The sequence below is a fragment of the Physella acuta genome, unplaced genomic scaffold, assembly GCF_028476545.2.
Source record: "Physella acuta isolate Inbredline_101_S28 unplaced genomic scaffold, ASM2847654v3 ptg000566l, whole genome shotgun sequence".
Classification (NCBI taxonomy): Eukaryota; Metazoa; Mollusca; class Gastropoda; family Physidae; genus Physella; species Physella acuta.
Genome location: NW_026732085.1, coordinates 293,617 through 312,833, shown reverse-complemented (window position 1 = coordinate 312,833; position 19,217 = coordinate 293,617). Strand labels below are relative to the sequence as shown.

General features: G+C 34.4%; 1 protein-coding gene across 4 annotated transcripts; it reads right to left on the bottom strand.

Annotated features, from left to right (window-relative positions):
* Positions 1-18: 18 nt before the first annotated feature.
* Positions 19-17,305, bottom strand: LOC131946635 (ubiquitin carboxyl-terminal hydrolase CYLD). Of its 4 annotated transcripts, none has more exons than XM_059307573.1 (16): positions 17,286-17,305; positions 14,069-14,558; positions 11,140-11,448; positions 10,684-10,810; positions 10,275-10,429; positions 9,501-9,645; positions 8,594-8,775; positions 8,291-8,438; positions 7,778-8,042; positions 7,288-7,379; positions 6,922-6,988; positions 6,686-6,806; positions 6,140-6,248; positions 5,461-5,576; positions 4,797-5,055; positions 19-2,322 (listed from the first exon to the last, which is right to left on the bottom strand). In XM_059307573.1, the coding sequence occupies exons 2-16, from the start codon at positions 14,543-14,545 to the stop codon at positions 2,132-2,134; spliced, it is 2,763 nt and encodes a 920-aa protein (XP_059163556.1). In that variant the 5' UTR covers positions 14,546-14,558; positions 17,286-17,305; the 3' UTR covers positions 19-2,131. The 4 variants fall into 4 exon arrangements, with proteins under 4 accessions (XP_059163556.1, XP_059163555.1, XP_059163557.1 ...); XM_059307572.1 differs by lacking the exon at positions 17,286-17,305 and adding an exon at positions 16,257-16,383; XM_059307574.1 differs by lacking the exon at positions 17,286-17,305 and adding an exon at positions 16,257-16,374 and having other exon boundaries at positions 14,069-14,472.
* Positions 17,306-19,217: the final 1,912 nt, after the last annotated feature.

Here is a 19,217-nt window from a genome sequence, read left to right as displayed (position 1 = left end):
ATAATGTGAATTATACTTATACTGTATTCAAAATCTGTAAAGATTTAGATAAAAATTAATTAGAAATTCTTTTATTGCCAAAATATGAATCATGACATAATAGTTGAAAAATAAGTTTTGAACTAAAGAATATTAAAAGCTCTTTAAAAACAGTGCAGAAAGTATATACAATATGCAAGTATACAAAATTAATTACATTATTAAGTACTGGTACATCAAAATTAACATATCACAGAGGTCTATTATGTAATTGCACAGACGCTTTTTAAAAATTGGTTTACAGTTAAGGCTTTGTATCATTATTGTTTCGTTTTAATATTTTTTTGCAAATTTAATATTATAAATAAATCAACAAAGTGGGTAAAATAATTTGCATACAGCAGAACACTATTTACAACCCATTCACCAACAATAAGTAATCTAAGAAATTCATCTATGGATGGGGTTAGGCACAAGCTTACCTCATTTCTGCACACAAGAATCACTAAACAACAGATGTACAAGAACGTACAGGTCAGAACCAGCTGAGGCTAAACAACGAAAGAACAACACAAGCTTAAGCACAACATCTCCAACAATTTAACCACAATCTGCACATTGAGATCCTGCTCATCACTAGCCAGCATCTGAGTGCTTTGCTCATAAAAGCTGTGGCTAAACTGAATAAAATAATAAAACAGGTTGTTATAGACCTTCCACATTCCATAGACATTGCACAAGACATTTCACCTAAGCATAGATCATGTCTAACACAGATGAAACTACAGAATCAAGAAACCAAAAAAGCAATGGAACCTGTGCTCTATGTTTATTAAAAAAACAACCTATTTAATGATAAGCTTTAAAATGCAATAAAAATAAACAAACAAAAACAGACTTGTTTTTTTAATAAAAGCTTTAGTCGCTCATGAGACCTCTTACGTTTTTTAGACACTAAAGCTTTTAATAAAGAAAGCAAGCTTGTTTTCTTTTCTTACATTTAAATGCTTTTTTATTACGGTTTATATATATATTTTTTCCACTTTTTTATCATTCATTATAAATATAATTGAAGCTAACACCACACAGGCTAAAACTAAAAATATTTGCTTTAAAATCCAACCAATAGCTTGCAATCCATAAAAGACAATTATCTGCTCCTTCTTAGTCCGTGGTCGACTCTCGAGCAAGAAATCAACCAGCCATGACAAGCTGTTCAACATTGTCTGTTTACTGATCAAGCTAACTTGTTATCTCCACTTTAATTATTGAATTTAGTAATGTTTTAATTAAATTTTAATCACTAATCTATTGTCCAATTATATTCAAAATAGATACTCTTGCATTGTCATTGAAGATTAATCTGGAAAGTTTGCATGAAACTGCTGCATTAGAAATTGGTTTAAATTTAGTTACAGGGTTGCCACAATTCACAAACAAAAAACAAATTGTGAACTGAATAAAAACTTATAAAAATATGGATTACTCAAGGGAACAATAACTAAAATAAGCCTGACATTTCACAAACCCTGTGCATATAGCAAGCAAATGTACAACAGAAAACGATCCACCCAACACAATATTTCATAATAAAAGAAAGAATATTAAACACCTTAGTGCCACCACACACTAGAAAATAGGTTCAACATAAGCTTACAACAAGATCAATGCATTGCATATAATATACACTGGAAGCTGCACTTTGATTCAAACAATGGAAATGGTAAGCACAAAAGATGTACAAGAAAATTGTTAGTTATTACTTTTATTTAAAACTTTAACTATACCATTTGGTAAGTTTTAGCAAAGATTTGAAATTCTTTAAAAATCCTAGTAAATTAATTGTTTTCACGATTAATAGAGCATCTTTTCTTAAAACTTTTATGCACTTGTTTTGGCTTATTGCTAACAAAGACACACACATTGGCTCTGTTATTAATTTTAATCTCAGTTACAACACAATTAAAATACCTTTAAAATAAGCACCAAATTGTATTAAATAAACCATAATAACAATACAATAGGCAGGCAGATTATTATTAACTTCACAAAGTATTTAAAACAACAAATTTATATTTGAAAAAAAAAAGAGTTAGGCCTACATTAAAAAAACAGTTTGATTAAGCTATTCAGATCAATTTTGAAATGCAGTTCATTGAAACATCATAACCTCCGTGCTCTGGTACATACACATATACCCATCACACAGAATCCTACGCAAGTGCTCTGGCAAATTTTTATCATCACCCATCTGCAACAAGTTGGGCAGGTTCTTCTCATCCAGCCAGTTGGATAGCTCAGGTACAAATGTTACCTCAGGGATGTTGTATCCTCCTTGCTCACCTGCAGGTGGAAAAAATACAATTACATAGAGTAAAACAGGCTGGTAAAGTGGAAACACAAGTTTCAATTTCATTTCAGTTGAAATAAAAATTTTCCTTACAGAGTATCAAGGTGCTTGTCCATAAACAACATAACTTATAACTTATTAGGATTTTTGCAATAGTGTGAGGATGGGGAGTCAGAAATGACACATATTGCTGGGTGAATTTTACTCCATTTTTGTGTTTCAGTTGATCAGTTGGCACCTTTCAAGGTAAGTGGGCACACCTGCCTTCATCTTCTAAGTACAAGCTCACCAATTCTACAAGCCATGGAATCAAACAACTCACCCATTCTACCAGCCATGGAATCAAAGAACTCACCCATTCTACCAGCCATGGAATCAAACAACTCACCCATTCTACCAGCCATGGAATCAAACAACTCACCCATTCTACCAGCCATGGAATCAAACAACTCACCCATTCTACCAGCCATGGAATCAAACAACTCACCCATTCTGTCAGCCATGGAATCAAACAACTCACCCATTCTACCAGCCATAGAATCAAACAACTCACCCATTCTGTCAGCCATGGAATCAAACAACTCACCCATTCTACCAGCCATGAAATCAAAGGACTCACCCATTCTACCAGCCATGGAATCAAACAACTCACCCATTCTACCAGCCATGGAATCAAACAACTCACCCATTCTACCAGCCATGGAATCAAACAACTCACCCATTCTACCAGCCATGAAATCAAACAACTCACCCATTCTGTCAGCCATGGAATCAAACAACTCACCCATTCTACCAGCCATGGAATCAAACAACTCACCCATTCTGTCAGCCATGGAATCAAACAACTCACCCATTCTACCAGCCATGGAATCAAACAACTCACCCATTTTACCAGCCATGGAATCAAACAACTCACCCATTCTACCAGCCATAGAATCAAACAACTCACCCATTCTGTCAGCCATGGAATCAAACAACTCACCCATTCTACCAGCCATGAAATCAAAGAACTCACCCATTCTACCAGCCATGGAATCAAACAACTCACCCATTCTACCAGCCATGGAATCAAACAACTCACCCATTCTACCAGCCATGGAACCAAACAACTCACCCATTCTACCAGCCATGAAATCAAACAACTCACCCATTCTGTCAGCCATGGAATCAAACAACTCACCCATTCTACCAGCCATGAAATCAAACAACTCACCCATTCTACTAGCCATGGAATCAAAGAACTCACCCATTCTATCAACCATGGAATCAAAGAACTCACCCTTTCTACCAGTTATAGAATCAAACAACTCACCCATTCTACCAGCCATGGAATCAAACAACTCACCCATTCTACCAGCCATGGAATCAAACAACTCACCCATTCTGTCAGCCATGGAATCAAACAACTCACCCATTCTACCAGCCATGGAATCAAACAACTCACCCATTCTACCAGCCATGGAATCAAACAACTCACCCATTCTACCAGCCATGGAATCAAACAACTCACCCATTCTGTCAGCCATGAAATCAAACAACTCACCCATTCTACCAGCCATGGAATCAAACAACTCACCCATTCTGTCAGCCATGAAATCAAACAACTCACCCATTCTACCAGCCATGGAATCAAACAACTCACCCATTCTGTCAGCCATGGAATCAAACAACTCACCCATTCTACCAGCCATGGAATCAAACAACTCACCCATTCTACCAGCCATGGAATCAAACAACTCACCCATTCTGTCAGCCATGAAATCAAACAACTCACCCATTCTGTCAGCCATGGAATCAAACAACTCACCCATTCTGTCAGCCATGGAATCAAACAACTCACCCATTCTACCAGCCATGAAATCAAACAACTCACCCATTCTACAAGCCATGGAATCAAACAACTCACCCATTCTACCAGCCATGAAATCAAACAACTCACCCATTCTACCAGCCATGGAATCAAACAACTCACCCATTCTACCAGCCATGAAATCAAACAACTCACCCATTCTACCAGCCATGGAATCAAACAACTCACCCATTTTACCAGCCATGAAATCAAACAACTCACCCATTCTGTCAGCCATAGAATCAAACAACTCACCCATTCTGTCAGCCATGGAATCAAACAACTCACCCATTCTGTCAGCCATGGAATCAAACAACTCACCCATTCTACCAGCCATGAAATCAAACAACTCACCCATTCTACAAGCCATGGAATCAAACAACTCACCCATTCTACCAGCCATGAAATCAAACAACTCACCCATTCTACCAGCCATGGAATCAAACAACTCACCCATTCTACCAGCCATGAAATCAAACAACCCACCCATTCTACCAGCCATGGAATCAAACAACTCACCCATTTTACCAGCCATGAAATCAAACAACTCACCCATTCTGTCAGCCATAGAATCAAACAACTCACCCATTCTGTCAGCCATGGAATCAAACAACTCACCCATTCTGTCAGCCATGGAATCAAAGAACACCCAGGGCGCCTGCTTGCCAGAGCCACACTTGACAAAAGACACATAGTGGCTTGTCTGTATACAGATGACAGCAAACAGCTCCATAGTCTCCCTGGGCAGGGTAATACAGTGGGTTTCTTCATCCCCATGCTTAGCTTTCTGTAGCTCTTCTTCATAGTGAGATAAAAAATCCTGGGAAGTGGCGATTGGCTCTGGTTTGTGATTACGTCGGCTCATATGTTGGTGAGACTGGAGGAGGAAATATATTCACAAACATGTTTTGTTTCAATTTGTAAGTTCATAGTACATGTACAGCTTGCTGAGAAATAACATCAAATAAACTATTCAAAATATAATAGTAAATGTTGTTCAAAAGGTAGATAATTTAGAAGTACAAAACCACTGAGTTAGTCTGGGTTCATAGTGTAAGGCCGGCTTAGTTTATATAGCAATAATAATTGAAAAAAAAAGTCATTGTTATTGTGGTATGACCAATCCAAGCTACAACAAGCTCATTATTTTTACACACTTGTCACAGATTATAACAGTAAACAGACTAAAAAATTTTTTTTAACATTGAACTCACCACTTTGACACACCGGTCACAGATTATAACAGTAAACAGACTAAAAATAAAATTTACATTGAACTCACCGTTTTGACACACCGGTCACAAAAAGCTGTGCTGTTTAAACCAGGCCCTTGAACCTGATAGCAGTTCTTACACTCATAGGTGGCCAGAGCTCCACATACAATACAATCCCTGGGAGCTGGACAGGTTTTAAAACAATTCATTTACGAGAATAAAGGTACTTGTGAAAGTAGTTTTAACATTGACAAAGTTTTTTTTATAACTCTTGTCAATGAAACCTAAGTGATCTAATTTTTTAGATATACAATCACAGTAAGAGTCCTATATTTTAAATGTTAGCTGGTGAGGAATTTAGATTAAGATGCCCAGTTAAGTTTATATGTAACTGCAATTTTAACCGTTTTCACATTGCAAGTCTCGAGTTCGAAACCCTGTTGAATGTTCCTGAGTCTACCCAGCTCTGATGGGTACCTGACTCACATTAGGAAAACTCGCTGGGTATGGTACTGACCTAACTATCACCTTGTATGCTGAGGTCATTGAAACAGATTAACACTACTTCATATGCCCCACGTCTTGGGCACAAACGAGAAAAGATGATAATACAGTTTTTAGTAATAATCTTTTTTATTCGAGTATCTATAACCTCATAAATATTTTAGTTTGTCCTCATAGTAGCCACCACTCTAAATTATTCTGTATGAGCCCTTAACATGCATGTAAGCTATGAATCATACTTACAACTTTCAAGAATGTGGGTAATATCTAAAAGAAGACTAGGAACAATGCGGTGAAACATTTTATAATCTTTGCCAAATCTTGGCATTTGAATCATCAAGCATGATGGTATCTGTAATACAAATTTTTTAATGCTAAACTGTTGTGCATTTTGTCACAAAATTAAAGCTAAGAAAAATCAAACATCCTTATACAGTAATACAATAATGTGGAGAGATTTATATTTTTCTTTAAACATACAAAAATATTCTTACTTAAACATCTGTTAAAATTATAAAATACTGCTTTGAGGATTAACAATTAAACCATAATAAAAGTTATTATCAAAACCATACAAGTATCAAACACAACAATTAACATTTTGATGTCTTCATTAGAGAGAAAAACGTAATAGAATCTGACATCTTAATTTCTTCCAATATGTCTCCAAAATAACCTTTACATTTTATTTTCATTTATTTGAATTGTTCATTTGCTTCTTGAATTCCTATTTAATATTTCTCTTTTCTATTATATTCTAATTTTCTTCCCCTCATTTGTATTACTTACTTCTTTTAACTTGACGTTGCCCTGTAAAAATGAAAGTTCTACAAGTTTTTGAGTTGTAGGAAGAAGAAGATTTTCATCCTTCTCCATAAACAGCTGATAAAAATAAGTGTGTTCACCAGAACTAGAACAACAAAAACAAAAAAAAATTAAACAGAAAATATCAGCCAGTTTTATGGCTTAATGAAACTAAGCTAAATATTACATTTTTTTTTTTAAATTGGAAGTTAAATTGATACCTTAAATGTAAAAGTGGATCTGCTTTCATTATCTGTGTTAATAAGGAACTAAGAAATTCTTCAGGATCTGAGAAAATAAAGGCCAGACATTTTTTTCAAAATACAACTAACAAAAATATTGACAAAAATTAAGCTAAGTGACTGCAAATCAACAAGTAAATAAAAACAAAAAGATGTAAATATGACAATATAAATATGATCAACTGTGAATAAAAAACAACTTAAATCCTAGCTCAGAATAAAGTAATGCTAGTAAAATTCCCAATGGCCACCTATGTCATGAATCGGCAAAAGGCTTTACTAACTAGTTTAAAATCAACATCTTCAAAATAGAATTAATTAAATTTATAAAAAAATTTTACTGACCTTTTTCCTCTCCCATCATTCCAGGGATAGTTCCTAGTTTATCTAACAATTCTCTCAGTTTTAATACTTTATCTGCCCTCACGTAGTAGTTTCTGAATACAAGAAAGGTTTTAATAATTTAGACTTCATCAAAAAGTCTTAACATGACAACAGAGAGGGAATTTATTCGAAGCATTGGCAATAGACATAACTATTTAATACCTTCAAGTAAATTATGAAAAAAAAAAAACCACAGGAAAGTATTATCAATTTGTACAGGCGGATATCCCAATCCTGTTAGCAGAAGATTCATAAAATGATTTTTTTAAGATCTTAAAAATATCTCGCATGCAGACCACACACAAACTTGTCAGAAAGAAACCAGACTATTCTTTATCTACAGTCTAGTCCACATAAACCGCCATTACTTTAAAATGAATATTCTAAAATAATTGAATAAAGTCAACAGATACATTTAAAAAAATGATCAAATCCTAAAATTGTTACTTACTTCCTTAGAGGATTGACGATTCCTTCCTTCAGTACCTGCTGTACATTGGTGTACTCAGGCAGGTCCCCCTCACCTGGGGGGCGGTTGAAGATAAAATCAAACACTGTGGTGAAGTAGAACATGGAGAACAAGGTGGCGTCCAGGTAACAGGAGTTATGATGGCCTTGGATACCCCTGTTCTTCCCACAAAACATCTTAGGATCCACATTGCACTCGGGAGGGGGGATGTCGCCACGTAGGTCAGGAGTGGGAGGTCCACCAAAATCTATTAAATCAAATAAACCAGAGAAAATTTGGTATTATACAATCCACAACAAAGCAATACAGTGTTGTATAAATATTTTTTTCTGCCTGTATTGCTGTGAGTACTAGGGCTTTGGTCAAAGTTAATACAAGAAGAAAAATAGCTTCACATCTTGTCAGTTAACATAGAAATACAGCATTTAGGTTACACACAGGTCCTTTAAGATAATAACAACATTAAATCTATTATAATGTTATTGATTTCAATACCTGTGGATGGAGTCCTCTTGTGTAAGGTATGAAATCTTTTATCCTTACTACACTTGTATAATGGAATAAACAGGGCTTTCTTAGGTGCACAAGTAAAAAACCTTTGACCTCTATAGGTTCCATCTGTACCAGCAGACAGCTCTTCTTCCTGGAAAACAAGAAAAATAGCATCAGTTAATGATTTTAAAATTTATTTTTCAATTTTAAATGTCATAAAACAATTTTTAAAATATAAATCTAAAATATATGAGTCTTTTCAGAAACATTTTTGGATCATAATTTATTGGTTCTTAAAATACTTACCATTTCTAATCCTGCTGTGCGTTTTCCCTGATCATCAATATTACCAATCCATCTGATGACACCATACAGAGGTGTTTTTAGCTGGACCTCCACCATAGAACCCACAGCAAGGTCAGGATCCGGTTCATTTCCCCGGCCAAAGCTGGAGGAGTTAGAGGACCTGGTTCCTGAACTTGACTCTTCTGCAAAATACCCACCAAGAAAATTGTTAATAAATGTGCGCTAGGCTGAACTAGACTTCCTCAAATACCCACAACAAAAATTGTTAATAAATGAACTGATGTAATGCATCTTGATAAATAATGTGATGTGGTAGAAATTTATCCACTGGTTTGCTATGAATGTTTGTTCTACAGCTGTTCTTAATTAATTCATCCAACAGCCACAAAAAAAAAAAAAGAATACAAGCTTACATTTACATTTAAACTCAATAGACTATTTAAATACATCCAAAATGGGTTCTACCAAATGGTAAATTATCTAATATTCAAACAAGGAAACAGATTAAGACCTGGAAAGATATGAACACTAGATGTGTGAACTATGTGACCCACTTACGCCTGGATATAGTGAATTTCCTCGAATTCATAATAAAAAATTTAAGCTAATGAAGTAAGACATAGCACATTTCATCCATGCAACAAAAAATGTTTAAAAATAAAAGAATGCTGACTAATCCTTTGGTTTTAATTATTAATATCATACAAGAGACTTTTGAGATAAACTAGACTTCTTTTACAGTTTATTAGTGCTTTTAAAAAGAAATGTTTAGTCTGACAGAAGCGTGAGGAACACAATGGTTGTTGAGTTTCTTTCTAATTTATTTTTTTTATGCTGCTCTATTTTACATTCATTTTTGTTATAAAATTTAAAACCTTGAAACTAAAACTAAGATGATCAGACTCACCTTGCAATTTCAAGTCATAGATTGGGTTAAGACCAGAGGACTCCCCTATCCTGTGTTTACTTTCCACAGCATAGAGAGGGATATCTTGATTGTGAGTACTTTCAGTGTAATGTTGATTATAGGCAGGCAGCCCCAGATTCACCTGCTAGAGATGTTAGTTACACAGTTAAAAGCATGGTAAAACTGCTCAAAATAAAGCTAGACTAATTTACAGGCAAAAATCACTTTGGTATGATGTGTCAAATCAAAGCATAGGGGTGATGCAATTTATGAATATGAGCAGGTTTTACATGTCTCCTCAAATAAGTGTAATATGTTATGCATAACAATTAAAGATAATATTGTGACATGTATGTACATGGTAGATCTGTGGATTCCAGTTCAGAAAGAAATATTGAATGAAATGTTTGGTAGGTTGAATGGGTGACAATATTAAAAAGATATATCAACAAGAGCAACATTCCGAAAACATCAAACAAATACAGAATGGAACCAAGACAAAAGAAGAAACAAAGATAAAAAAGTCAAGCAAGGCTTAAAAAGGAACAAAGATAAAAAAGGTAACCAAGGCAAAGGGGAAACAAATACTAAAAGGTAACCCAGACAAATGAAGTAACCAACGAAAAAAAGGTAACCAAGACTAAAGAGGCAAACAACACAATAGAAGGAGCTAATACAAAAGATGGAGCCAAGACGTAAGAATGTGCTTCTAATTATATCTCACTCTAATAAAGGTGAATTAGCAATAGAAGTCAAGGAATATTTGTTAAATACCATTGGCTCTGCAAACTTGTCATGGGGTGACCTCTTATTGTCATAAGATGATGCCGAATTTGAGTTGGCATATGCTTCTAGCATCTGCTTCTGACCTTGAATAAACTCTGGTGATGTATGCGTCAGTTCTGTGATGTCTGTTATATCTGTAGGACCTATAGATAACATGCACATTATTTGTTTTGTTGTATTTAAAAATCATAACTTTTTAACTGACTTATTAGTAGAAAAAAATCACAATGCATGTTTCCTATAATATACTTCTTCCAATGTGTACAAAACAATGTAGTCATTAAATTGTAAATAATGTATTTATACAATGATGATTAATTATGTGATGATCCATTAGCCACTTATGAGATGACTTTTTAAATGTGTAACTAAGCTTAAAAAACAACAATTGACTTGCCTGCTGGGTTCTCAAATTCTATTTCTTTTATCAAACCTATTAAAGGAATGAGGGAAGCAAATCCTGGTTTGGTGTAAAATAACCTCTTGTCTCTGTATTTACCAGTCCCAGTTCCTATTTGGTTATCCTGGTTTCAGATAAATGTATAACTGAATGCATAGTGAACAAGGAACATTCTAAAACAATACAGCACAAAAAGAATTGATTACAGATTAAATAATGAACTTATGCCTGAATTTGTTTAAAGTTAATTTTTTATTTCAATTAGTGAAAAACTTACATATGTAAATATAAATTCATAAGTTTGTTAAAATTAAAAATTGAAATAATGTCAAAACCTCCACACAAATACCCACTTCAAATAACACTTATATTATTAATGTTTCTCAGATTAAATTAAAATCTTAAAAACTAACTTAACAAAACAAATTTAAGTTGAAAGACAACCCTACTTACAAATTCAACCCCGACTGTAATGTTTCGCTCTCGTTCTCCCGGCAAGTACCCAATCCACCTGACTGTGCCCCTCTGAGGCCCATCATCACTAACCCACACAATGCGCTCACCAATGTGAAGTGAACACTTGACAGTTTCTTGCTGCTGATATAATCCTTCACCATCTTCATCTGCTCTCAGTCGACTGCTCTTGTGCCAGTCTTCTCTTCTTTTTCTTATTTTGTGCAATGCAACAAAAACTGCATGATCTGGGCCAGTGTTAAAAAACCTATATTTCTTAAACTCACCATCACTGTTCCCTTTCTTTTCCTGAAGAACATGAGACATATCATTAATAATTAAGAATGCTAACTTCATATTGTAAAATTAATTAAAGGCAGGGTGAGTCAAAATTGTATAATTGATATTTTAATCATTTTATAGTTTTATTAGTTATTAAGTAACAAAGGTATTATTAGGAAACCAAGAATAGATGACAGCTAATGATGTTATAATTTTTACCCTGAATTTAAAATATCTAAACATCATTTGTATGCTAAAGGCATGGTTGGATAGTAGGGCTCATGACTACTATTCCAAAAGTCTCAAGTTCAGATCTGAGCCGGTAGAACATCCCTGAGTCCCCTTAGTTCTGAGGGGTACATGAACTCTAGTTCATCTGTACTATGTGTCATCATTTGTTGTGTTTTCACTGAACTTAAGGTTAATACTTGTGTTTGTCCTAGACGTAGTTAATCTTTCTAAATCGTAATATTGCTTCTATTTTCTTATTTTTGATTACTACTACAATAGTATGTGCAAGTACAAAGGTTCAGGATACCACTTAGACAAGAACCATACTTTGTCAGTGGTATAGTTGATAAAAGAATTTTGGACACTTATGGCATTCAGGCCAAAGATGGTATGTCTAAAAACTAGATCTGACCAGTAATATTTATTTCAGTTTTTTATGGGCTCCATGGCTAAGATGTCAGCAAAAAAGACCAATCTTTGTTTTTGTTTATTTTTTACAACTATGTGATCATTTCAATATAAAAATTGTGTTACTCTGCATAATTTTTAAACGAGTCAAAACGAAAAAAAAAACATTTTTACTTTGGATATTTCCAAATAAATTCCTAATATATAAGAGGCCATGTGCGCTCTTCTCTCTCTCTCTCTGTCCGCAAAATATTTTCGCCGGACATCACGTCAGAATCGGCAGCGATATATGGATACCTTTATACGGACTTTTGTTGAAAATAATATGTTAGATGTTTTAAATGTATAATCACAATTTTATTTAAAGAAGAAAAATAAAAAATAAAGGCGTATTCGAATGTAGAGAAACAGTATTATTTATGCAACCGGAAAAGTGTTTAAACTTGGGACAAGAACACATTTAACAATGACGTCGCTTATTGTTTACACTAAAAAAGGAGCACGAAACTGATGACGTCATCTTCCGAGTTTAGAATAATAAGAAATGAACTATTTCATTCAAATATGATTCAGAGCTATTTACGCTCTGAAATGTATACAATAGGATTTTCTCGGCCTAAACTTAAAAAAATTATTTTATCTATTTGGATTCTAGATCTAGAGATTATAGATCTAGATATTGATCTAGATCTAGATATTCTAGATCATCTAGATCTAGAGATTCTAGATCATATAGATCTAGAGATTCTAGATCTAGATGATCTATAAAGCTAAGTTGTCGGGTGCCCGATAGGGCACTTCCCGGCGCCGCAGGCGCTTCAAATTTGGCAGGATCTTGCCTTGGGGCGACAGAACACGGGGGCCGGTTGGCTGAAAAGTCTACGATGAGGGGGTCAAAACTGACCTCGACTGACCGGTGCCTTATATGGGCGAATTAATTAAGCATTCAAATTCTCAATGTTTTCGAAAGCCTAAGCGAAGCTGGGCAGCATGCCTAGTGTAATTTATGAAACCTTTACATTTTTTGTAAGCTTCTTTTGGTTGTGATTGTTCTCATCCCATTCACATCATCCACTAATATTTTCTTCATCAACATCATACTCACATACAACCTAACAACCAGTTCATTCATAATAATGTCCTTGTTTTTTTTAATACCTAGTATTAATACCTATTTCTCAACACCATCTATAAAAATAGATTACTAGGAGAAATTGAAGCAGTTTCATAAGTAATTTTAAAAAGAAGATGGCACTGAATGGGCTACATTTTAAGGATAAAATCAAATGATATCACAAGAATTGGCATTGAACTGAATGCCTGGAGGGAAAAAATAACAGGGAAGGCCAAGGGAGATGTAGATGTGCAAAGCAAAAAAACAACTGACAAGAACCTGACTATCTTGGGGAACTGTCACAAGCAACATGCCAGAGTTAGCAAAAGTAGAATGAGCTTTCTGTGGCAGCCCCATATGTCCTAGGCACAGAAGGGAAAAAGATAAGATTATTTCTTATTACATCCTTAACATTTCATCTTCATTTGTTTTGCCAGCCAAGTATATCATGGAGGGAAATTGGCATTGCCATTTTAGGTGAGGTCAAATTGAAGATATTTATATAGATCTATTCTAGATTAATTAGACTTGAAATATACTTGGGGGAGCAGCAGTACGAACAATAGAAACTTAACAGCTGTGAAGTGGTGTTCAAAGTTGGCAGACTAAGTAAACACTAATTGGCAGGTCTAGCAACAGAGATAAATTTCAAGTGCTGAAAAAATTGTGGGGACACCCCCACTTATTACCAGATGGAAGATGATTGAACAGCTGTTATCCAGCTAACAGTCATCCTGCACATCTTACATTTTACCACTTTACCATTTCAATTGTGTCTTGCCTTTTATCAACACTTTTCTTACTTTCTAAGTGTAACAAAACAAGTCTCACAAATAAGTTAATTGTTTAAAGTACAGTGTGATCAAACTAAACTTAGGCTAAAAAGTTACAAACCTTCAACTCCACACCAAAATATATTCCTTTATTTTCAGGGTCTGTTCCCTTGTATCTCAGAACACCTTCAAGTTCACTCTGTTCTGGCTTAAGCTTTACATAAACACTGTCATTTATTTTTAAACGCCTACCATCATTTAGCCAGTCTTTATCTGTGTAAACTTCCAATCTTTCTTTACAGTTTGGTATAGGTTTTAGTAACTCAAAATTCAATGAACTAAGATTTTCAACCTCTCCAGGAACACATTTCAGAATAATGGGTTTATCATGTTCACACGTTTCAAGAAAAAACTCAACGTTTCCATTACCATTGATGCCATCCATCAATCTGAGTAATGTACCAGGTAAAACTTCAAATTGTTCTTTGCTTGAAGTGCCATAGCCAACAACACCACCACTACTGTCTTTTTTCCGGCCATGTTTATTAACAAGAAGAATAAAATCAGAAGAATCCAAAATATGGTTCATCATCGACATGTCTTTCTCAGAACTGTTTAAAATAGTATAGATCTAGATCTAGATTTAGAATCTAGATCTATTTTAAAGTATTTTTTTTTAAATTATTAAATTAGATCAATTTTAATTTGTTGTTTTAAAATGAAACTAGAATCTATCTCTGCCTACTCTAGCTGCAACCTAGTTTTGTTTGTAGCTAACACGACTCCTTTACACTTACACTTCACTACAGACTACACTACTAGAGTCTACTAGATTCTAGTACTAATCTACTACACTACTCTAGTTTACACAGTACACAATGACAGTCAGTAAGCCCCGCAGTTCAGTACACAGTGCGGTACACTCTAGTCTACACACCAGGGTAAAACCTTAGTTTAGCGTCGGTTATTATTCCGGAATCGTATAGCAGTAAAAAACAGTAAAACAATGCTAAAGTCTGTCACACACTTCCGGAATTCACCGGAAGTACTGTAAACCATACGTTATTTGGCGTCATCTTTTATTTTTAATACAGAACGCTTAAAATTTGGATAGATTTATTTTAATTGCGTGTTAAATACTGCTTTATTACTCATTTTGTATAACTAGTTATTTTTAAGTGTTTCAGCTAGATTTCTAAATATTTCTGCTACTAAACATTGTTTAACAGGGTTCGTACACAGTCTGGAAAAAGTCGACTTTAAAAAGTCTGGACTGTGGTATGACATTTTTCGCTGGGTATCGCAGATGAAACCTGATTTCTCAGTTACTACGTCGTTGGGGGAGGGGGGGGAAGAGTGTAAGACTTGTCTTTTTTGTTGTTGTTGCTTGACTGACCGTGAAAAAGTTTAGGGCTAGACTAACCCGCCCCTCATTGCAACCAAGGTCACTGATATCTAAACTTGTATGAACTCACGGTGACCCCAAGTACGTAGACGGTGCTGTTTGGCTAGGTGAGGGAGGAGGGGGGAATAGAAGTTACTGTACAGTTCATGATATAACCTATTAGACAGGGCTACTGTGACCTCACAGTGAGCCCTCCACCGTCTCTTCTTGTTGGGGGGGGGGGGGGGGGGGGGGCGTTCTGACCGGGATTCAAAGGGACGACTCGAAATATCATCCAAGTTTCTCAGCTATAACTATAAGCACAAATAATGGTGTGGTTACAAAGGTCTTGTTTCATTTTCAAAATAGTGTACGAACCCTGTTTCCAGTCACTCTTTTTGTAATCATTTTTACATCTTTGTAATAATTTTTACTAGTTTCGTAATCTAGATTTTTTTACTTGGCCTAGCAGCTAGCTAGATCTAATTAATTAATGGTCGCAAATCCGCTGCAAGCCAAAAACATTAAATTATTACATTTGACTTCATTATTTATATTAATATATGTTTTTTTAATTTATAGATGTACTAAATAAAATAAAATCTAATATTATATTTATTCTTGTTTCCTTTTGTCGATTAAACTTAAAAAATTAAAACATTAATTTACTACAATCAACTTTCAATTTATTTATATTTCAATGGTCAAATAAACCATGGTTTACCGTAACTCTAGTTACCGAAACTCAACAAACATTACCCGATAATTTCTGACGCTAAACTAAGGTTTTACCCACACCAGAACCTGAACACTGAGTTCACCGATATTTGAAGTTCCAAGTTAAGAATCTTAGTTGATTTTAAAATGTATTTGCCGGTTTGTGAATTTACATTACAGATACAATACTTTGAATTGTAATACTAACTTAAATTACACATCTAGATCTAGATATAAACTAGATTCTAGTTCAATATCCAGGTCTAGTTTGTCTACATCTACCATTTTGTTTTCTTTCGGGTAAGACAAATACGATAACCATAGGAAAAAACCCAATTACTTTTTTAGAAATGAAAATAAAAACCATAATTGTAAATTTTCCGAAAGAAACTAAATAATATGCCAAATGAAACCAAATAGTAGGCCAATGCCTATAAATTACTATAAAATAAATATTAATTTACGGTACAAGCCCGGAGAAAAAAACCGATTGTGGACAATAATATGCACATTATGAAACTAAATAGTAGGCCAATGCCTATTAAATTACTATAAAATAAATAGGCCTATTCATTTATGGTACAAGTCAAGTCCGGAAAAAAAAACCGATTGTGGACGTGATGGCGATGGAAAGGGGAGGGTTTGGGTCTATGTGGACATCCACACGTTAAAATTAGCAACACAATAATTATTAGTTGGCCTACCTAAACAGCTAACACAAAATATTTAACTGTAAATTGTTATTAGAGGTTTAGGAAACTGTTTTCAGTCTTAAAATTAGGTATATGGAGGTCGTCCAAATACGACGTCACAGTTCTTAGAGGGAGGGGTTCGGAATTTTGTGACGAAAGGGGAGGGGTCAATAAGTGTGACGACGCACTTTTGCATTTTAAAAAGTAATGCTATACTGTCCTTTGGTCTTTATCTTCGCGTTTTTAAAATGCTGGTTTTGTAGATTTTAAAAGAAATTGATGAATACGTTGACCAAGCTTGGAATTTTAAAAAAAAGAAGACGATGTTTAAAAAATATATAAACCATAAATTTGAGGGGGTGTAGACTGAAATGTGACGTCATTTTAAGAGTGGGGCATATCTGGCTTTTTGTGACGATAGGAAAGGAGGAAGAAAAAAGTAAAAACAAAAAGCGAACCGAACCCCATCAGCTTTCTAAGCGCATTCAACGAACGATTCTTAATGGGAAAAATAAAATGTTTTGAAATTGAAAACATAGGTAAACCTCTATATATTTTACTAAAGCACAAATTGAACCATGCTTCAACATCACTGTGTTCAAAGAAAAAAAAATATTATGTTCACACCAAAGCATAACAATGGGTATTTACTGCAAATTAGTATATAAAAATGATATATAAATGATTGTTTTACTAATAGATTGAAATAATTGTGAGGTCAAGGGAACTCACTCTCTGTATTAGTATTATATTTATATTGTTATCTTGAGTGATGTCCCTTACATGTTGTTATCTATAATATAAGCGGGCTGAGCGTGTCCTTCCTTCCTTCCGTCCGTCATCGCTATAGATTTTGGGACTATAAAAGTAAACTGCGCACCACGCTGTGCTTTTCAGTGCACCGCAGTGTCTTATTATATGTATTAGAGTAGGGTTTGTTTATATAGCGGCAAAGAGCTATTTTATAATTTCCACTGTTTGTACAATTTTGCATAACGTAAAGAGAATATTAAATACACGCACATTGCTAAAACATATTAAAAGGATCAATGTCAAATATAGTTTTCGTTAATATTCCCAGAAAAAAATGGATATATTATCATGAAATTAGGTCGAAAAAACTAATTAATTCAACTTTTTTTTGGTATTTTTTTTGCAAGGGAGGTAATTTGAAAATATATTTAACTCATCAATATCTAAGTTAATTTTTTAGCGCAATTTCCATTCTGGAGAATTGCGTTTATTAACTCGTCATTTCTGGGAATGGATGGATGGATGGATGGATGAATGTGTGTCCGGGCTTTAAGTCGTATCTCCTCCTCAACGAAGCAATATCGATGAATAGTTCCAAAAGCAATTATGTTAAGCAAGTTACGAGAATGAGCATAGGCCATAAAAATTCCGGGTTTCTTTCATGTATTTCCCGGAAAAGCCAAAAAACCTCGAAAAAATTCAGTTTTTGGCCCATATCTCGGCAACCAGACCACTTAGCGACTTGAAACATGTACCAATCGATTCCTGTCATAATTTAGAACAATATTGCCGAAGAAAGTTTTCAAAAATATTCTCTCGTTCGGTCACAAATTTTAAAATTACATAAACACCTACAAACCGATTGTTCTTCTAGCTTGAACGCACCCCAACATTATACGTCAGAGCTATTTTTAGATAACATAAGGAAATTGCGCACAAATGTCACTAGACTTTTTTAATTAACTTGTTTTTATTACTACCGCATTGATTATTATATGTTAAGGTTCATAATTAAAATAGAAAAATGTTAAGATTATTTATATTATTTATTATTATTTTCTAATTAGTCTATGATTTCTCAAAAATCACTATCTTTTTGCTTTTGTTTTTCGGTGTTATGAAAACAGATGGTGAAATTAGACTTTTTGAGAAGAATGGAACGGCTCTCTCTGAGCGCGGACGTATGGGAAAATGTTTTTTTTTAATATTCAACTCACTCTCAATAATTTAAGTTAATTTTTTTTATTACTTCCACATTGATTATTATATGTTAAGGTTCATAAGTAAAATAGAAAAATGTTAAGATTATTTATATTATTTTCTAATTAGTCTATGATTTATCAATATCACTATTTTTTGTTTTTGTTTTTCGGTGTTAACAGATGGTGAAATTTTAGAATTATAGTATAGAGAATGCTGAAAAGGCTCTCTCTCTCTGGGCGCGGACGCCTGTGAAAAGCGTGTTTTTCGGTGGTGATTCTAATTACATTACCCATGTGTTTTCTTAGAACCATAAAAGTAAACACCACTTGCCGTACATTTATTTGCATCGCATTGTTTTATTGTAAGTTATGGAGTAGAATCTATTTATGTGACCTAAATAAAGGCTCTCTTTGGGCGCGGACGCCTAAATAAGCGTGTTGTTTGGTGGTGATTCTAATGTTGTGGCTGTGGTTGTGTTGTGGTTGTGTTGTGGTTGTGTTGTGGTTGTGTTGTGTTGTGGT